At 43.8% G+C, this 22421-nt stretch overlaps 1 protein-coding gene across 1 annotated transcript in view; it reads left to right on the plus strand.

Moving 5' to 3' along the window:
- nfe2l1a (nfe2 like bZIP transcription factor 1a) overlaps positions 1 to 22421 on the plus strand; it is a 43301-nt gene that overhangs the window by 17527 nt on the left and 3353 nt on the right. Inside the window, exons 4-8 of the mRNA XM_079641790.1 lie at positions 14763 to 14918; positions 20890 to 20958; positions 21048 to 21194; positions 21319 to 21472; positions 21693 to 22355. Coding sequence (XP_079497916.1) covers positions 14763 to 14918; positions 20890 to 20958; positions 21048 to 21194; positions 21319 to 21472; positions 21693 to 22355 — 1189 coding nt within the window. The remainder of the gene's footprint in view (positions 1 to 14762; positions 14919 to 20889; positions 20959 to 21047; positions 21195 to 21318; positions 21473 to 21692; positions 22356 to 22421) is intronic.

Below are 22421 nucleotides of genomic sequence, written 5' to 3' on the forward strand. Positions count from 1 at the left end.
ACCTTTAAGCGGCGGGCTCCAGCAGGAAAAGCTGGAGGCCGGAAAAGAGTGAGATAGGTAGCGCGCAAAAGTAAATGTGGAACCGAAAGTGATACGAGAGACAGAACGAGAGCAAGACAGACAGATATTACGAGAGCGAGACAGTTTGTCCCCGTACCACTGGTTGAAAACCACTGCTGTAGATCACTGCCGGTACGTACGCTGGGAGCGCACCGTTTAAGTTTGAAAGTTGAAAAGTTTGTGTGTCTGAAACGCTATGTGATACAGTACAGTTTACACAGCACAGTACATGTTCTGTAGCTACTATTGCACTAAATGTTAACACTTGAATACGTTATGCAAATATGCAACTTGTTTGTTGAAATGTTAATAAATGGGAGCTTCCTCAAACAGCCATCTCTTTCCCGACAATCCCCTCTGTGCACGAACCCTTACATATGGTAATTAAACATTAAAACACCTGCGGCTTATAGTCCAGTGCGGCTTATATATGTACACATCATTCAATTGAGCTGCTGCGGCTTATATTCAGGTGCGCCTTATAGTCCGAAATTACGGTACTTATGGTTCCTGTGGTGGCCACAAGGTGATACCAGTAAGCCCCCAAAAGAATACCGGATGCTGGTGCAGATTTTTGGTGTTGTGTCCTCCCCAAGCTGTGCAATGTTTGCGTTACAAAAAACAGCTGAAGACAATGAACATGGGTTCACACCTCAAGTAGCTGAAACTGTCCGAAGCAACTTTTATGTTGACGACAGAGTTCCCGTTCGCCGGTAAAATCTAAATCTCTCCGGTCAACACGTCTGGTACAAATATGTTGCCCTTAGCGCAATATAAAGTATATTCAAATAAACAATAAATATATATTTTTATTATTGTTTGTTTAAATTAAATGATCTTTTGTGTTAATAGGCAAGTGCACTGTAGGCCACGGCGTAATGTGGAACGAACCCGTTACATTTGTTTCATTCAGTAAGATAAAGTGGGCGCACAACAGGACGACAGAGAGATGAGAAAAATCGGACATGGCAAAACAAGCTAAGCTTAAAAATTATTTCTTTAAACCAAGCAGTCCAAGTCTAATGATGATGATACAGACAATGAGATGGCGATACCGCCTGCTGTCAATGAGACCGCAGATGCCTTGGCCCTGGACAGAAAAAAACAAAAATCCTGGGCGTTCAGACCCGAATGGAAAGATAAATTCACCTGGCTGAGGTGCGACATTATAGATGGGGAAGAAATTATGTTCTGCGAGAAGTCAGGGAGAAAGAACGGGTTCACCAAAGGAGCAACAAATATGAGAACCTCTGCGCTTATTGAACACAGTCAGAGCAATGAGCACATTTTGTCAGTGAACACAATACCACAACAAACCGCAATGAAAGGCCACTGCGAGAGTGCAAATGAAGCTTCCAACATGAAGCTATGTTCTCAGCTAAAAGTAGTGTTTCACATGGCTAAAAACGACATTGCAGGTAATCAGTATGCAGGGTTGACTGAGCTACTACGAGAAGTGAAGGCTCCTGATTTTGTCACAGGTGATGGAATTTACCGGCACGGTGATTCCGTTGATTACATGGAAAAGGCCATAGATGAAGTCCTGATGAAGCAGCTGGATGAAAAACTAAAGAAGAGTGACTTTATCGGAATAATCATTGACGAGACGGTTAATATGACTGTGGACAAAAAGCTGATAATATACGCCAAGTTGCAAATTAAAGGAAAAGTGGAGACGTGTTTTTTGGGAAACTATGACGTGCTCTCCGGGACAGCACAGTGCATATTTGACAAGGTGGATGAGGTGCTCCGCGAGAGGGATGTGAAACTGTCAAGCGTCATTGGCCTGGGCTCAGACGGGGCTCGTGTAATGATGGGCAAACGTGCTGGAGTTGGTGCTCTTCTGAAGAGAGACAGTGCGTTTTGCATTCAGGTGCACTGTGTTGCCCACCGAGCTGCGCTAGATGCTGCAAAAGCTGTGGACCAAGTAGGAATTTACAAGCGCACAGTATCCTCTGTGTACTCATTTTACAAGCACTCAGCCAGCAGGACCAATCGCCTCCGTCAAATGACAGCAGCGCTCGGGGATGAAGATGTGAAAAGCCTAAAGCAGCAGTGTGCTGTCCGCTGGTTATCCTTGCACAGGGCAGTGGAGGGTATCAAGCTAAACTGGCCTGCTCTGGTGATGGAGCTACATGAAGAGGCTGTTGGAGGAAATGCCCAAGCAAAAGGCATCCTTGGTCAAATACAGCCATACTGCTTTATCGGACTCAAGCACTGGCTGATGCTACCTGTTATGACCAAACTGAATTTGGTTTTCCAGAAAGAGGATGTCAATCTGACCACAATCCAACCAATGGTTCACGCATCAGTTGCGGCACTCACACAGTTGAGGGATTCCCCCGCTCCCGAAGAAGAGAGGTTTCAGGCAGATTGCCAAAATGGCATGTACAGGGATGTGAATGTGACACACGCAGATGACCGGTCCCGACAGGCTTTCAGTAATGTCCGCGTACGCTACATTACACATCTTATAGATGCTTTACACAACCGCTTTCCTGAAGAGTCCCTGAGTATTATCACTCGCTTTGACGTCCTTCTGAACCCATCCCGATACCCAAATGCACAAAGTGGTAAGTAGGCCTTCCTAAAATGGTGTCACAAATTATTTATTTAAATGTGTTTATTTGCGTTACATAAAACAATTAATTATTTCTCCGTCCCTTCAGCGCTTTAAATATACGCTGAACCAGCCCTCAGAACCATTATTGTTCATTTTGGCCAAGGGATTGCCAGCGAGGATGACTCAGCGCAAGCCAGTGCCCCTCTCATTGATGCCAGAATCGCCCACAGAGATGCCATCCCCGTGATGACAGCACTCCGCGGATACGGAGGCTTGCATTTCTTAACGGCTTGCGAAGTCCTCGTAAGAGATTTAGGCAACATCTATCCTGAGTGAGCCACACTGGCCAAGATAGCATGCGTGATCCCTGTCTCCAGTGTGCCGGCAGAGAGAGGATTCTCTCTACAGAACAGAATCAAAACAGCGCAGCAAAGTCGGCTTGGCGAGAACAAGGTCACACGGCTCATGCGCATTGCCAGTTGTGGAGAGACACTCGGGACCTTTGATTTTAAATCCGCTGCTACCCACTTCACAGTTCTGAATAAGCGGAGAAAGTAGGCTAAAACATCATAAGCTAGGCATTTTGCTCTAGTTTTGTCAAAGAGTTTGTGTTACAATTTGTTTAAAGGCTAATTGATAACAAGTCGGTAGCTGCAAGCTTTTATTAAAATGCTCAAGACAGGCCTATACTCTTTTAGTTTGTGAACAAATAATAATCGTTATGTTTTATTTTATCCGATTATATGTAGGCCTAAAGCTGAAGAACATGTGGTTTGCGTAATATAGGCTATATTTATTTATTTTCCGTTACGCACGATATTGGCAGAACTTGTTTGAACTTTTATTAAAAGTCACTTTTCAATAAAAGATACATCTGAATGCCTTGATTATTTCATCCTTAATATAGAGTTGTTATCAATTTGTTTTAAAGCTCAATAAATAACAACGAAGACCTTTGACCGGGAAATTTCCAATTTGTCCGGAACATTTAAATCCTAACGGACAGGGTGACCGGCATACATTTTTTCTAACGGTTGACGACTGTGTAAAGTCAGTCGCAAAAGAAACTGAAGCCATCCAGCTAGTAAAGGACCTCACTGCATTATGCAGAAAAGGCGGGTTTCAGCTGACCCAGTGGGTTTTTCAACAGCAGAGCAGTTCTGGCCTCCATCCCCACAGAGCAAAGGGCAAAGGATGTTAGGACTGTGGATCTCGACAAAGACAGTCTCCCCATTGAAAGAACATTGGGTTTGCAGTGGGGTGTGGACTCTGACAATTTCCAGTTTAACATCCATCTCAACCAGAAGCCACATACACGAAGAGGAATACTTTCAGTTGTAAGTTCAATCTTTGATCCACTCGGCTTACTGGCTCCTCTGATTCTCCCAGCCAAGCAGTTGCTACAAGAGCTCTGCCAGAGAGGTTTCGGGTGGGACGAACCTCTGCCCCAGACTATATCAGATAAATGGATCGAATGGATAGCAAGTCTGGAGAGGATAAAACACTTCCAAGTGCCTCACTGTCTGAAGCCAAAGAGCTATGAAACACAAAAGTTTGCACAGCTGAATCACTTCTCAGATGCCAGTGAGAATGGCCATGGCTCAGTTAGCTACATTAGGCAGGTTAACATTCAGGATGTTGTTCATGTCGCCTTTGTCCTAGGAAAATCCAGAGTCCTTCTTTAAAGCACATCACAGTACCGCGACTGGAGTTGGCAGCTGCAACACTGTTGGTGAAGGTGGACAAAATGCTGAGGAAAGAACTACACATAAACTTAAACCCCTCAGTCAATATACTCAAGTACATTGGTAATGACTACACTAGGTTTAAGACCTATGTTGCCAACAGAGTGTCACTGATTCGTGACAATAGTGAACTGGCTCAATGGAGATATGTAAGCAGCAAGGAAAATCCTGCTGATGACGCCTCGAGAGGAATGAGTGCAGTCAAATTAATACAGCAAAAAAGGTGGATACATGCCCCAGAGTTCCTATGGAAGCCAAAGGAAAGTTGGCCTGTGGAAAAATCATTGACCTCCGAGCCATTGTTGCAAAATGGCCCAGAGGTCAGGAAAAACAGTGGCAAGCCTTGAAACTCCCACATACCGTCTTATTTCATACTTCTCTGATTGGAAGAGGCTACTTAAAGCAGTGGCATGGTATCTAGAGGTGTAACGGTTCGCCAACATTTCGGTTCGGTACGTACCTTGGTTTTTTGGTCACAGTTCGGTACGTTTTCGGCACAGCAGAAAAGATTATCACAAACCAAAATATTTTTGGGGTTTTCTATTATTATTAAATCGTGAATAATGTATTCACTCAAATAAATACAAAATATAATAAAATAAACATTAAGGTGCAGCATTTCGATGAACTGAAATAATCTGTATTAGAACTTTACTGTACTAGTTCTCACAAAACAAACTATTAGTTTTGGGTTTTTAATGATTATTAAACTGTGAATATTCACTAAAATAAATACAAAATATAATAAAATAAACATTAAGGTGCAGCATTTCGATGAACTGAAATAATCTGTATTTGAACTGTACTGTACTAGTACCTAAGCAGCCAGTTTGACATTATGATTTGCTTGTCATTGTATTTTCATGTTTTAAAAAAAATTAAAATTAACTTGTCCACATTGCTTGCCGAAAGGGCAGATCTGCTGGCACCAACAATGTCTCCTGCTGTGGAGAACACCCTCTCGCTAGGGACAGAGGTAGCAGATACAGCCAGGTAGCGCTTTGCTAACATGGCAACATAAGGATATTTGGCGTTTGTAATAGCTTTGGCTCGGTCTGAACTTTTTGCGAGTGGTGGAGGCTTAAATGCTAGTCGGAGTTGGGTTTGCACTTCAGTTTTTTTTCTTTTGGTACCGGTGATATTCACGTTCGGGTGATGCCTTTTCAAATGAGTATGCAAGTTTGATGTATTGCCAGCCGTGTAACCAATTTTAGTTTAACAATGCCGACAAACAGCTTTGGTTCGGTCCACCTGTCTTTGTCCGTCATCCTTGTACGTAACTGCGAAACCAAAATGTTCCCAAACCGGAGACTTCAATGATGCTGGAGGATTTTCGAGCTCAACTTTATCTGCGTTCGCCATTTCGACAGTTCCTCAAATTAGTGACTAAATTTGAACGCATCCCTGTGACCAGCTCTCTAGTATGCCTCTCGTCCAATGAAATGACTTGCTCGCTCTATATCGCGTTGAACCCAATGTGAGCAAATTACTCTGAATGCTGCGACGCAGCACCTGAGAATACTTGCAAAAAGTTGTTCACGTTCTAATTTTTTTACGTTTGACGTTATATTAGTTCGGTACACTTCGGTACACACGTGTACCGAACCGAAGGGCCCGTACCAAATAATTTCGGTAGGGGTGCGTATACCGTTACACACCTAATGGTATCTCAAGGTGAAGAATGCTCTGATGTTGACCGTCAAAAAGCGTAAAGAGCTTTCCTCAGTTCACATCACCACCCCCTCGAGCAGCCAAAAGGTGAGTACCGAGCTAAGCGCTTTCAGGACCACACTTGGTGGACAGCTCCTCACAGTGGAAGACCTCTCACAGGCAGAGAGGTCAGTTATCACCTATTTTCAAAAGCAATCCTTCCCAGTGGAAATGGCAGCGCTGGAAACCGCTCCATTTAGAGTGCAGAAGAGCAGTAAGATCTGTAGGGTCGATCCTACACTGGATGATGGCATCATGAGAGTAGGCGGCCACCGACACAGATCTGAGCACCCTTATATTCTGCCCAAAGATGCTCACACTTCAGTCCTCCTACTATGACACATCCACGAACGCTCTGGACACAGTGGGAGAAACTACATGCTTTCAGAGCTCCGTAAAAAGTACTGGGTTTTAAAGGGAAACTCGGCAGCAAGGAAAATAGTCTCAAAGTGTGTTGTGTGTCGGCGTGTGAGAGGCAAGACAGGTGAGCAGAAAATGGCCGATTTGCCACAAGAAAGAATCCTACCTGTCCTCTCTCCTTTCACCAATGTCGGATTGGACTATTTTGGACCGCTTAAAGTGAAGCGAGGAAGGAGTATGGTTAAACGGTATGAAGCCCTGTTTACCTGCATGAGTAGCAGAGCTGTACATCTGGAGGTGGCTTACTCGTTAGACACAGACTCATGTATTCATGCTCTGAGAAGATTTGTTTGCAGGAGACGTCAGGTAAAGCATATCAGATCGGACAAAGGTGGGTGCCCAAACTGAGCTCAAAAAGGCCATGAGTTCACTGAACAAAGGGGAAATCCAAGGCGCTTTGCACCCTGAAGGAATCAAGTGGAGTTTCAATCCACCGGCGGCCTCATATTATGGTGGAGTCTGGGAAAGACTCATAAAATCTGTCCGTTAGGTAATGACCTCCACTCTCCATCAGCAAACCCTCGACGATGAAGGCCTACAAACCATCTTCTGCGAGGTAGAGTCCATCCTCAATAACTGTCCTCTCTCCAACGTGTCCTCCGATCCACACGACTTGGAACCACTGACTCCCAATCACGTCCTCCTGCTAAAAACGCAACCTATCTTACCTCCGGGAACGTTTCAGAGATCTGACCTCTATGCCAGGCGCCGCTGGAAGCAGGTCCAGTACATGGCGGATCTGTTCTGGCATAGATGGACACAAGAATACCTTCTGTTCCCCCAAGAGAGACAGAAATGGAACACAGTGAGGAAAACTTTAGCGTTGGAGATGTCGTCCTGGTACCAACCCAACTGCTCCACAGGGGTCGTGGCCATTAGGCAGAGGACCAAGCCTGATGCAAGAGGTCTGACCCGTACAGTGAAGCTCCAGACGAAAACATCCGTTATCGATAGGCCCATAACTAAGCTGTGCCGCCTCCTAGAGATAGAAGAATAATAGGTCTTCCTTAAACATCAATAAGGGATGTATATATTAGGGGTTTCACCAACTAATCGACTAGTCGACTACCTTTACCACTAGTCGGCGCTGTAGGCCCTAGTCAACTAGTCGTGAAAAAAATGGAGGTAAACGAGGTGCTGCAAAATGCTACAAAACACGTCCGACATTCTTATGTATGGCAGTACTTCAACGAAGATGTAACCAACTCCACAGTGAAGTGTCAGTTGTGTACAGCTGTACTAAAGTACAATACAAATGCATCTGCTATGCGCAACCATCTGAAGATGAAACACCCGCTGCCGACAGCTAGCACTAGCAGTAATGCTAGCACCAGTGAGCAACGGACCGGCGTCAGCACTGAACAGAGGCAAACGAACAGCAAGAAACCACGGGTCAACAGTGATGCGGATGATGAGCTACGAGATTACTGCCAGCGGACACCGCATATCCCCACAATGGATAATCCACTGGAGTGGTGGGCAGAAAACGTGCACCGCTTCCCCCGCTTTCGAGGAGCTACCTGGTTATTCCAGCCACAAGCACCCCGAGTGAGAGGGTTTTTTCCCTGGCAGGCAACACTGTCACCCGAAAGCAGTCAAGCCTCCTTCCCTCACATGTCGATGCGTTGGTGTTCAAACCAAAAATATGGAAAGGTGGACGTTATCGTGGAGGACAGCGAATAAAGTGTTGCGCAATGCGCTGTTGCGCACTGGATTTACGTGGCATGTATGTAAACAAGATTTTTTTGCTGTCGATTTTGGTGAGTCCAGTTACTGTTTGTTATTTACTCAGCCCTGTAACACAAATTAAAATGCAGTGTTTAATGTTACTGTATGATTTCCAATAGAAAATACAGTTGTAAACCTCTCTTTGTGTGTCTTTATTATGACGTAACGACTAGTCGACTACTATTTTGAAAAACGTGTCGACTAGTAAATATTGGTAGTTGTGAAACCCCTAGTATATATATCAGGATTCGTACGGATGCTTGAAATCCTTGAAAATGCTTGAATTTTTACGAGGTGTTTTCATGACTTGAAAAGTGCTTGAATTTTGGGAATGGTGCTTGGATTTGAGATAAAGTGCTTGAAATTGTAAATGCTTTACTTTTACAATAAATTGCTGTCTGCCTGAATAGTTCGCTTTTTAGATTAAAAGAAAATAAAGAAGTCGGAGCGAGCTTAGTTGCTTTGCTTCTACATAAAACAGCTCCGCTCCGGCCTTCCCGCGCTATGCGCGCGACCTGCAAGTGTTTTATTTGTGTGACCTGGGCATTCTAATGAGAGAGTGACAGTATGCCAGGAGGTTGCTGTTTTAACGAGCGTTGGCTATCCGAAAAGAAATACAAGCTGTGGCTAAAACGAGGATCAACCCAACGATTCGCCTTCTGCACAGTTTGCCACAAAGAATTTCAATTATTCGCGATGGGAGAGTCTGTGCTGACGAGCCATATGAAAGGTAAGCCGTAGTAGAGCATTTTGGATTAGGCTAACGTTGCATGTTACGTTTGTTTAAGCTAGTAACGTTAGCGAACACGATGTGGGATAATTGCATATGCAGGTTACAATAATAAAAAGTATGTGTCAGTATGTGCGAGAGTCGCCATCCTGTGGTTTTCAGAGGATGAAGCACATAAAAGCAATGTATTTCTACTGGCAGTATTTTTCGTGCCTAAACTTGCTCCATCGAAATCAGTCACATTGACCCGAAGACACATTTTGAGTTATACACTGTTGGAAAGAGGATATTCCTAGCTTTCAAATGGAGGAAACATATTTTCGTTTGTATTACTGGCCTGGGGGAAGCTCGCGAGTGTGTGTGTGTTTGTGTATTTTTGCGGTTGTGTGTATTGTGTTAGTTTCCCGGGGAAAACACTCACGAGAAACACCGGCTGTTGTTATGCCTGCTGTGACGTTACGTTACTCCGTTCTCCGCTTGTAATTATGCCGTTACAAGCTTCAAAGTTGTATTTATCATCTGAATTTGCCGAAACAAGTTTAATATTCTGAAAGCCAAGACTTTGTTTATTTGAAATCAGATGAAAACAAACTGTAACGGACCCTGCCGTGTTATCTATGATTACTATACAGTACGCCATACATTCATAATGTCAGCGGGAGGGAGGGGGGAGCATCGCTACGTAAAAGCATTAGTGCGAGGGAGAGCTGTCATCTTCCCTTTACAAACTTCAAACATGTATTTATCGGGAGATTTTGGCAATAAAAGTTTCATATTCTGAAAAAAATTCCCTGGAAACCTCCAAAACTCTTACACAGAAAGAGGATCTCTGCACACGCTTTTTTTTATATCAGCTTTGTGTTTCAATGGTTTTGTCCTAACCTTGGAGAGCCGTATGTTTACTGCCACCCTAAAAGGACCTCAACAATGTTAATAAAGAATTTATTGAAAAGTTAGTTGGCTGATTGTTTTATATTGGCTCAGCCAGGTTATATGGGATGCCCAGTCTACTATATATGATATGGGTCACTCATTTTACAATATTAAACTTTGTTTTCTTATCTGTAATTGTTCATCCTTATGTAGAATGCTATTACGAAACACACATTTGGTTGTTTATAGCATAAAGAACATCTGATTTAATGTGAGGTAGGGAAATAATCATTTCAGTATAAGTATGTGCATATAAATATGTAATTTACAACAGCTGTACGCTGCTTGAAAAGCTTGAAAATGCACCTTGAAAATGCTTGAAAAGTGCTTGAATTTGACTTTGGAAAAGGTGTAAGAACCCTGATATATGTATATACTTTATTTTTCTAAATTCATTATTTGTTTGTCGTTTTACGGCTCCCTTTTGGCTAATTTGAGTAATTGATTCTGAGAGAAAAATTAGGGGCCGGTGTGAAGGAGCCGCATTTAAGTTTATTTTGTTTTGATTTATTTGGAAAATGTATTAATGCATTTTTCTGTTTCAGTGAGAGGTGCGCTTTGCTCAGGTGAAGGGGGCGGGGCTAAGGCTTTAAATTGGATGTGCGGTGTGTGACGGGAGGGCAGCAGGCAGAAGCAATACCGTCATTGACACGCAGACGCAACCTTATGTTTATTAGAAGACAGATTATTAGGATCTGCTGTTTAAGTTTACGTTACATATTGTTTTCCTATTTTGTTTTGTTTGCTGGAAATAAACGTTGAAAAGCAACCGAAACGTTCAGTGGATTTTGTACTGCGAGTCTGACACTGCTTCCCAGGCCCAAGCTCTACATGTGATCAAGAACAATAACTTTTGAGGTATCGAGTTACAAGACAAACTTTTTGGGATTTTGGCCACTACACTATAATAACATCCCTTTTCTTTTTGGGATTAATGTATTTGTATGCATGGTCTTTGCTCAAGCCTGTCTTTTGCTTGCTGCAAGTTTAAATAGATTAGCCATGTGACTCCACTCCTTGTTGAGGAGTTAAGAATAATATATAATCTTCTATACGGCACCGCACCCACAGAAGAATAATGGTTCTGCTAGCAAGACAGAGTTTCAAATATAAATATTGAGCAGACATTCTAGGATTGTGCTGTAGATAAATACAATGTTAACTATTTCTTTGCTGCAGATAAATGAGTAGCTTGTTGAGACGGTTAGCCCCAGTGAGGGAACCGGCCTGACCAATTGTTGTTGGAGCTCCAGACTTGTCCTTGTTGATCAGCTGCTGAGGGTCCCTGGGTTTGTCTGTAAGCTCCAATCAGGACAGGAGAATGTTACAGCTATTCTGAGCCTGGCTGTCTGTCACTTTCTGTACATATGGCTGGCAGTATAGAACATAGTGGAGCTGCATTATATTGCTCCAGTGGTTGGCATGGGGGTGCCTTCAGGACGACCCTTGTTTGTTTCTGTTCAGTCTCTGTGCCAGTCTTATTGTGGCCATAACTGTGAAACAAGGTCCAAATAAGAGTGAAAAATGCCTTTTCCATGTTTTAACCTAACTTACTAATATATAATATTCCAAATACATGTTAAAAATTGCATTTCTTTTTTTGCATATGCATTTTAAGAACATATATCTTTACAAGGTATGCAAAAAGTAATTAAATACAGTTACATCTGTAAAATAACAACCTCTTAATAATAATAAGAAAATAATGAACATAATCACTAGGGTAAACTGTAGTTAACGGATAAAAGATGCATCATTAGTTCTTATTAGGGATGTAACGATATACCGAATATCGCGGTATCGCGGTAAATAAACTTCCCAATACCGTCGTGAGACTGACAAAATCTACCGCGATTTTCAAAAAAAGTTATTTCAAAAAAAAAAGTGTTTTTTTTAAAACACTTTTTTTTTTTAAACCTTTATTTAACCAGGTGGTCCCATTGAGATCATCGATCTCTTTTTCAAGAGAGAACTCTCTAACATGGCAGCAAGTAGGTTACAACATGAAAATAAAACAACAGATAACACAAAAGGACATCGTATTTACAGGGCTACATTTACACACCTAGAGACATTGACAAGTATCAACCATATATTTATATCTCGCCCTGTCAATAAGCCTGGCATTAGACTTTTTCGCTGTCCGTCATTTCGACAGACAGGATCGTAAAATATCCGTCATAATCCCTTATTACCCGTCGGGTCTGAAAAGTTCACGATAGAGCATGCTCGTGAACTGTCAACGGGGGGGGGGGGGGCGGTGTTATGCCGTGTGTGCATGCACCTCGCGGGACGCGCAAAGCGTAAAGCAAGACCTCCCAGACATGTATTGATCTGTACGGCAAAGTACGGTTTGGAAACTATATCATTTCCTTTTGGAGGGCATGCATAACACGGCATAACACCAGAGCCTGGCTGCGGGGAAACGTTGGCGCTGTTCCGAGTTTGTTCTAATCTGTCAAAATGACAGACTGCTTTCAGATTTTTCCGTCATTGTTAAATAAAATATTCGGTTAATGCGACCACTGGTGTCCCAGCAACATCAGTACCAAGCGACAGAGTTTTTTCCAGAGCAGGGGATATTGTAAATGCCCAAACATCCCAGCTTATAAATACCTGGAAATGTGGACATTCTCATATTCCTAAAAACCTGTCTGATGATGCTGAGTGAGTGACTAGTGAGTTTGAGTTGAGTTACTTGAAAAACTAAAGTGAAACTTGATTTATTTTATTGCAGGGTCTGATTATTAAATGTCCTTGTTTATTTGTGAGATGCAGTGGCATAAAGAAAATGCTTACTTTGTTTGGTAGTACTAGTAGGTAAAAAAACACTGGTTTTCTTGTTCCAGTCTGTTACTGTCACTTTGTTTTTGACACTTTAAAATACTGCTATCCTACAAAAGTGCTGTAAAAATCAGATTTATTATGTAATAATAAAAAAAATTCCGAGTAAAAAAAATTTTTATTGAAGAAAAAAAAAATTCAGATTTGTTTTCTTCTTCCCTTTATTATTCAATATCGCGATAAATACCTTACCGTGGACTTGTTATCGCGATATTATCGTACCGTGAGTTTTTGGTATCGTTACATCCCTAGTTCTTATACATACATGAATTGTACAGCTTTCCGTTGTGTACCTCACCAATTTTCCCCATTTTTGGTAAAACAACATAATTTGAAGCTCTCATGCTTTCGATATATATTATTTTATAAATATCCAGCAAGTGCTTGTCTAAAATCAGTTGTTTATATAAAATACTCCAGCCACTCTTAATGTGACCTTTTAAAATACGTTATTGTATGTAGGCCAAGGTCCTACCAGTCCTTTGTGTCTGCTGGGTGCAGATCTTATTCCAACAATATAGTGATGACAGCTTTGGAAGAATGCTGATGGGTGCTAGTTGGAAAAATTGATGGCTTTGGAAACATTTTACAGTTGGGTTATGTACTGGACTAGTTACTGGCGAATGCAGTTGCCAGGCAAGCAGTAGGCACTTTAGGATCCGACTGGTGATCATTTGTGAATTTGGTTCCAATGGTTATAGGTTTCCTAAAAAATAATGTATTGCTTATTTAACACTAGAACCGCCAACGGGTAAATTTTACCCGCAGCTGTTTCTTGATTGTATGTAACTTTTTTTCAATAAAATATTCAAGTCTCCCAGTACGTAAATTTTCCTGAAAGTGTGTTATGTAGCACCCTCTGTTGTTAAAAAGTGTCAATATGAAGTCAGATTAGGGATGTCCCGATCACCTTTTTTTGCTCCCGATCCGATTCCGATCATTTGATTTTGACAATTTGCCGATACCGATTTTTCCCGATCCGATCTTTATGCAATGCATTAAGAAGAAAAAAAAGAAAAAAAGCATTCAAGTTGTCCCTTAAGGTTATTTTTTTATTTAAATTGGATATTCTATCCAACATGGATATAGCTTCTTTTTTTCACAGCAGCATTGGATCAGTTCAGTTGTGCAGCATTGGATCAAAACAAAATAAAGCTTATCAGTACTCGTTAGCTTACTGCTACAATTAGACACTGCACCCTGCCCACTCTGTTGCCAGATTTGAGAAAAATAAGCAACCAGGTCTATGAAAACAAGCCCCAAAGAAGCAACACATACATGATGTTTTGTAATTTGAAACCAAAACTAAGGCCTCAGGATGACTTTAAGACTTGAGCATGGTCATTTTTGTTTTGTAACATTGAATACAACATTTAAAAAAATTAAAAATAAAATCCCGATCCCCGATTTTTTTCTCCCGATTCCGATCTTTTGAAAATCACGCGATCGGCTCAGATCCCCGATCACGTGATCGGATCGGGACATCTCTCAGTCAGATAAGAAAAATGGCCATTTATACCCATTAGCGCTAGTGGGTAATATTTACCTTATAGGAAATGCAGTGTTTCTCGTGCTATTGATCTCGCGCGAAAACATAAACATGATGTGTTGCTATAGCAACGCCTGTTGTTTACTGCGGTTCCTTATAGATAGATATATAGAGGGATAGGGAGACACTTTGCACATAACTCACGGTAGCGATCTTTTATACTTCATGCTATTTGCATGAAGTATAAAAATATGAAAAGCTGAGCGTCCTCAGATTCTATTGGTATAAGTTTCATCACTGTGCGATCAAAACTCACTCTTAACCCTGTGTTCTAGTATGATAAATAAAAGAACATTGTACCTTGAAAATCAATGCATTCTAATAGCGAGGTACATTTTACCCGTTGGCGGTTTTAGGTATACAGCGACGCCTGGCGGTTCTAGTGTTAAAGTCATATATGATGGACCGTGTCGTGGTTGGGACATCTACCTAACATGATGTACATAATATTCATAAATACCTTTTTATCCCTGCAACCAGGAAGGAACCCATCATGTACCCATTCATCACAGTGGTGCTGTGGATGAAGAGGTGGATGATGATGAGGGACACCTGAGGAGGACAGAAGGAAGAGGAAGAACAGGAGGTCTCTACAGCCATGCTAACAGAGAGCCAACTCAAAATGAAGCAGACCAGGTAAGGAATCTTAATCTGATTCATTATAACCTTCACCCTCTCTGAAGAACCAGCACCTTACCGTGGTAGAAAGGTTTGTGTGCCCTGATGAACCTGGGGGCTGTGTTGTCTGGAACCTTGTGTTCCTGGTAGGGTCTCCCATGGCAAATTGGTCTCAGGCAAGGGGCCAGACTAAGATTGGTTCACAACACCTCATGAAAGACGACACACGAAGTGAGGATACCCGGCACAGCCCGAAAAGGCAACGTGGGCAACACCTCCGCTTCTCCGTCCCGCGGGCCCACCACCTACGGGAAAAAGCGATGGGGTCGGGTTTGCTGCCAGAAGGGTGGCAGTGAAGGCAGAGGGTCTCGACGGACCAGACCCGGTCGGCAGAAGCTGGCTTTGGGGACGTGGAACTTCACCTCTCTGGGGGGGAAGGAGTCGGAGCTTGTGCGGGAGGTGGAGCATTACCAGTTGGACCTGGTTGGGCTCACCTCTACGCACAGCGTCGGCTGTGGAACCTTACTTCTGGATAGGGGTTGGACTCTATTCTTCTCCGGAGTTGCTCAAGGTGTGAGGCGCCGGGCAGGTGTGGGGAACTCACAAGTCCCCGGTTGGGTGCTTCGTTGTTGGAGTTTACCCCAGTGGACGAGAGGTTATGGGGGGGGGAAACTTTGACTGTTGTGTGTGCTTATGCACCCAACAGCAGTTCAGAGTATACGGCCTTCTTGGAGACCCTGGAAAGAGTCCTGTATGGGGCTCCTGAAGGGGACTCTTTAATCTTGCTGGGAGACTTCATCGCACATGTGGGAAATGGAGACACTTGGAGGGGAGTTATTGGGAGGAACGGCCCCCCTGATCTGAACCGGAGTGGTGGTTTGTTACTGGACTTCTGTGCTAGCCATGGATTGGCCATAACAAACACCTTGTTCGAACATAAGGATGCTCATAAGTGTATGTGGTACCAGAGCACCCTAGGCAGAAGGTCCATGATCGATTTCGTTATCGTATCATTGGACCTGAGGCCGTATGTTTTGGACACTCGGGTAAAGAGAGGGGCGGAGTTGTCAACTGATCACCCTCTGGTGGTGAGTTGGGTCGAGTGGCGGGGGAAGACTCTGGATAGACCTGGTAAGCCCAAACGTGTAGTTCGGGTGAACTGGGAACGTCTGGAGGAGGCCCAAGTTCAGGAGGCCTTCAACTCACACCTCCGGCGGAGCTTTTCGGGCATTCCTGTGGAGGTTGGGGACATTGAACCAGAGTGGTCGTTGTTCAAAGCCTCTATTGCCGAAGCCGCGGCGGGGAGCTGTGGTCTCAAGGTCCTAGGTGCCTCAAGGGGCGGTAACCCTCGAACCTCCTGGTGGACACCGGTGGTCAGGGAAGCCGTCCGACTGAAGAAGGAGGCCTTCAGGGATTTGTTATCCCGGGGGACTCCCGAGGCAGCTGCAAGGCACCGACAGGCCCGAAGGGCAGCGGCCTCAGCCGTGGCCGAGGCAAAGCAGCGGGTGTGGGAGAAGTTCGGAGAAGACATGGAAAAGGACCAAAGTTGTTCTGGAAAACTGTCCGACACCTCAGGAGGGGGAAGCAGGGAACCATCCAAGCTGTGTACAGTAAGGATGGGACGTTGTTGACCTCAACTGATGGAGTGTTAGGGCATTGGAAGGAGCACTTTGAGGAAGTCCTGAACCCGACATCTCCGCCCTCTATGTTAGAGGCAGAGCTGGAGTATGACGGGGGATCGACACCAATCTCCCGGGGGAGGTCACTGAGGTCGTCAAACAACTTCACACTGGCAAAGCCCCGGGGGTGGATGAGATCCTTGCAGAAATGCTGAAGGCTCTGGGTGTTGAGGGACTGTCATGGTTGACACGTCTCATCAACGTTGCGTGGAAGTCGGAAACAGTACCGAAGGAGTGGCAGACCGGGGTGGTGGTTCCCCTTTTTAAAAAGGGGGATCAGAGGGTGTGTGCCAATTACAGAGGCATCACACTACTCAGCCTCCCCAGGAAAGTTTACTCTAAGGTACTCGAAAGGAGGGTCAGGCCGATTGTCAAACCTCAGATTGAGGAGGAACAATGCGGATTCCGTCCTGGTCGTGGAACGACGGATCAGCTTTCTACTCTCGCAAGGATCCTGGAGGGGGCCTGGGAGTAAGCTTATCCAGTCTACATGTGTTTTGTAGACTTGGAGAAGGCGTATGACCGGGTTCGCAGGGAGTTACTGTGGGAGGTGCTGCGGGAGTATGGGGTGAGGGGGTCTCTACTCAGGGCCATCCAATCTCTGTACTCCCAAAGCGAGAGCTGTGTCCGGGTCCTCGGCAGTAAGTCGGACCCATTTCAGGTGAGGGTTGGCCTCCGCCAGGGCTGCGCTTTGTCACCAATCCTGTTTGTAATATACATGGATCGTATTTCGAGGCGTAGTCGTGGGGGAGGGGGTCTGCAGTTCGGTGGACTAAGGATTGCACCACTGCTTTTTGCAGATGATGTGGTTCTGATGGCTTCATCGGTCTGCGACCTTCAGCACTCACTGGATCGGTTCGCAACCGAGTGTGAAGCGGCTGGGATGAGGATCAGCACCTCCAAATCTGAGGCGATGGTTCTCAGCAGGAAACCGATGGACTGTCCACTCCAAGTAGTGAATGAGTCCTTACCCCAAGTGAAGGAGTCCAAGTATCTCGGGGTCTTGTTCTCGAGTGAGGGAACAATGGAGCGTGAGATGGGTCGGAGAATCGGAGCAGCGGGAGCGGTACTGCAGTCGCTTTACCGCACCGTTGTGACGAAAAGGGAGCTGAGCCAGAAGGCAAAGCTCTCCGTCTACTGGGTCATTTTCGTTCCTACCCTCACCTATGGTAATGAAGGATGGGTCATGACCAAAAGAACGAGATCGCGGGTACAAGCGGCTGAGATGGGTTTTCTCCGCAGGGTGTTTGGTGTCTCCCTTAGGGATAAGGTGAGAAGTTCGGTCATCCGGGAGGGACTCAGAGTTGAACCGCTCCTCCTTCGCGTCGAAAGGAGCCAGTTGAGGTGGTTCGGGCACCTAGTTAGGATGCCACCTGGGCGCCTCCCTAGGGAGGCGTTCCAGGCACGTCCAGCTGGGAAGAGACCAAGGGGTAGACCTAGGACCAGGTGGAGGGATTATATCTCTTCGCTGGCCTTGGAGCGCCTTGGGATCCCCCAGTCAGAGCTGGTTGATGTGGCCAGGGAAAAGAAAGTTTGGGGCTCTCTGCTGGAACTGCTACCTCCGCGACCCGACCACGGATAAGCGGGAGAAGATGGATGGATGGATGGATGGATGGATTATAACCTTCACATAATAATTAAATGCTCCAGTATTTCAGGTGTTTGATCCTTTAAAGATAATACAATTGGGGGAAATACCATCCTGTTGGGATAGAATGCCACAAACTGGGCCTCAGTGTTAAAGGAAGGCTGCTTTTTTGGCTATAGCACCTTTTCTATTGTTAACAAAATCCCAAAGGGCATCATGAAAATAAATACTTTGATGAATTAGAAAATATTCAATATGTGTATGGTAAATCTCTCTCGAAGCTCTCGAAAGGAATGCTGGAAATGTTTTCGTCAAAGTTCCTTCAGTCCTTGTAGTGTTGAACCTATGAATTGTATAGAACCTTTTCCGAAAGCTACCGCCTTAAGGTATTAATGCTGGTTCACTCGGGTATACACACTGAAGATGACAACAGTGGATTGTGAAGAATAAAGAAATAAAGCTACTGATAGAAGTTCACATCTTCGCACACCTGCGAAGTAAAAAACAATTTGAGAAAATATTGACTGTATGTTCCTCCTCAATGAACAACTGCCATGCAGTGTTGTCACCAGATTATGACAAAGTTAGATAATGTTTAATCAGCTGTTACAATATAAAGAGTCTCTACACCCTTGGCTTGAGAACTACCTTTGCAAGGGTGTACCCTACTTTTCTCACAAGCCAATAAGAGCAGGGTCTAAAAGAGACAGGTGCTCAAAGTGAGGGTTTCGGACAGAGGGGGAATACAGTTATACAGAGAACATTTGAATTTAATTGTGGAAAGTATGCACCTGCAAATGAGCACAGTATGTCTCCTTTAATAGTAATATCTTCTCATAAAACAACAGTTCTAAGCAATTAAACACTGCAAAGTCAGAAGAAAATCTGTAGAGTTGAATTCAGCTAAGCAGTAAGTTGTGACCTTAATTATCCTATATCAGTAGAGCGTGCCTGACATATATACTGTTAGGTGTTAGGTAAGGTGATAAGAGTGCTTGTCATGCTTGGAATCTAAGCTGGATGCTTCATCCTTTAATGCTGGATTGGTGCCAGCATGTAATATGTCTTAACAGAACGCATACTGTCAGAAAGGTTTTACCTATTGTTACTTACCTGAATGATATAAGTGCAGAGTTTGTTTTCTGATTCATCAGCTGGGGAGGGAACTTTTCTCTTTACTTGGCTTACAGTGGAGCAAAAACGTATTTAGTCAGCCACCAATTGTGCAAGTTCTCCCACTTAAAAAGATGAGAGGCCTGTAATTTTCATCCTAGGTATACCTCAAATATGAGAGACAAAATGAGAAAAAAGAAATCCAGAAAATCACTCTCTGATTTTTAAAGAATTTATTTGCAAATTATGGTGGAAAATAAGTATTTGTTCACCAACAAACAAACAAGATTTCTGGCTCTCACAGACCTGTGACTTCTTCTTTAAGAGCCTCCTCTGTCCTCCACCTGTTAACGGTATTAATGGCACCCGTTTGAACTCGTTATCAGTATAAAAGACACCTGTCCACAACCTCAAACAGTCACACTCCAAACTCCACTATGGCCAAGACCAAAGAGCTGTCAAAGGACACCAGAAACAAAACTGTAGACCTGCACCAGGCTAGGAAGACTGAATCTGCAATAGGTAAGCAGCTTGGTTTGAAGAAATCAACTGTGGGAGCAATTATTAGAAAATGGAAGACATACAATACCACTGATAATCTCCCTCGATCTGGGGCTCCACGCAAGATCTCAACCCGTGGGGTCAAAATGATCACAAGAAACACACCGCCCGGGCAACGAAGGAGTGGCTTCGTAAGAAGCATTTCAAGGTCCTGGAGTGGCCTAGCCAGTCTCCAGATCTCAACCCCATAGAAAATCTTTGGAGGGAGTTGAAAGTCTGTGTTGCCCAGCGACAGCCCCAAAACATCACTGCTCTAGAGGAGATCTGCATGGAGGAATGGGCCAAAATACCAGCAACAGTGTGTGAAAACCTTGTGAAGACTTACAGAAAACATTTGACCTCTGTCATTGCCAACAAAGGGTATATAACAAAGTATTGAGATGAACTTTTGTTATTGACCAAATACTTATTTTCCACCATAATTTGCAAATAAATTCTTTAAAAATCAGACAATGTGATTTTCTGGATTTTGTTTTCTCATTTTGTCTCTCATAGTTGAGGTATACCTAGGATGAAAATTACAGGCCTCTCTCATCTTTTTAAGTGGGAGAACTTGCACAATTGGTGGCTAACTAAATACTTTTTTGCCCCACTGTATATTACACAACTTACACAAATGTGATGTGGAAACGTGAAGCCTGTGGTGCATTCATACTGATAATGGACTTCAGTGGGGATAACTTGTGTCCCAAACGTTTGCATTCTGATGCATGCACTCCAACATTCAGACAGCTGAAGCGTGTTTAGTGTTTACCATGTTCACCATATTGGTTCAACATAGCAGTAGGAATCACCCTTTATAGATGCTACATGTCTTTCCACAATATTTTGCCAATTCTTATGATCGTTGTTGTAAAAATGAGAGTCAAAACCAGTCTCCGATCAACCCATTTACGGTCATAGCCACCCCTTGAGCCTTACCGCCTAAAATCTTTGTTAGAGTCTCCCAGCTGGTCAAAGCTGCCATTAAGTCAAATGCAATTCATCTTCCTTGTTTATTTATTTTTTATTTAAATCTAAATCTGTATTTATTCTCCTCTATTTTCAGACTTCTTCCTCAATCCAAGAGTGTTTGAGGCTATTAGAAGAAACGTTTCCCTTGACAGAAGAACAACAGGTACAGCCTCTTCTCTACTCTTCAGTCCATTGTATGTCCTCCATGACCTTAAAAAGTACTCATCATTGTTCTTACTTGTTTCCCCTTAGTTACATGATGTTGAGGGTAGAAGGGAAGACCTGGAGCATCAGTCACCAGGCAGAGAGCCCTTGCTGTCCCAAATTAACCACCATGGTAACCCTCTCTTGGAAATGGAGCTCGACTGGCAGGACCTGTTGGCTATCATGGAGCCTGAGGTGACTGGGAGAATGAAAGCAGATTCATTTACATTTGGCAATATAGTATAAGAAGGAATCTGAAGATAAGTAAGCCAATACACAATAAACTTAAGATCTATATTGGTTAATGTCTCCTCTCTAGAACACAGAGGTTGACATGACCCAGCATTCAAGAGCAACTGGGACCCTTCAAGGTGTTGGGTGTGAGGATCTAAACCAAAACTGTAACAACCATGGCAGAAGAGTTACAGAGGCTGATCAGGAGGTCCTTTTAATGGATACTCCCCGGCAGCATGGTAAGTTGACCTTTATTATAAGAATGTATGGAATGTATCAACAACTCGACATGTTGTACAGTTCCGTTGACTACAAGTTCCGATATAAATAACAATGTAGACATCTTAGACTTTAACATTTTTAAATAAGGTCCAAAAAAGTCATAAAACCACAAAAGGCTTTGTTGCATATCCTACAATTCTTCAACATTCAGTAAAAATGCCTGTTCTTTGTCTGTAGGTTTGTTGCGGTCTCCAGCCCTGCTCGCCCTCACTCCTAGTGCGGAGTTGGATGACCATAGTTCAGCCGTCAACACAAGGGGAACTTTGACAAGCTCTAACGTGAATCCCTCACAAGGTCTTCCAAACCACACACACCTGCTTGCTAAAGATCCTTCAGAAGACTTCGGTATGGGCCTAAATACAGAAGATGGCACAACTACATTCAACATGAATCTGCTAACACAAGGTCTTGACGATACCATAGGAGGCGGTCCATGCCCCTCCTCTGAGAGCCGGCCTAGCTTTGATGCCACTTTTCATTCACGTGACTTGACACTTTCCAGGTTGACCCCGTCTTCTGAGGGAAATGGTATGATTGAAGACCTGCTGACCTCTCCCTCCAGTGTCTTTCTGGTTGACGAAGAGGAGAATATTGCCAATGAAGATGGTCTCCTTAGCCCACTCAGTGACTTCTTAGAGGATGTGGCCATCTTGGATGAGATGAGACTGCTGGACCTGGCTCTGGAGGATGGATTCAGTCCTGAGATGGCAACCAGACTGAAAGAGGAGGGTTTCCTTGACAGTAGAATGGCTGAACAGGACACGGTCGAAAAGGATGAAGACTCAAACTCTGTAACACCGGCTACAGAAGATCAGGGTCAATCAACAATACATCTGAAAGGTAAATAAACAGGAAGTCAATATACCTTTTTCTAAAGTAACCACTGCTGACTGAATATGCTAGAAT

This window comes from Notothenia rossii, assembly GCF_949606895.1.
Source record: "Notothenia rossii genome assembly, chromosome: 8".
NCBI lineage: Eukaryota > Metazoa > Chordata > Actinopteri > Perciformes > Nototheniidae > Notothenia > Notothenia rossii.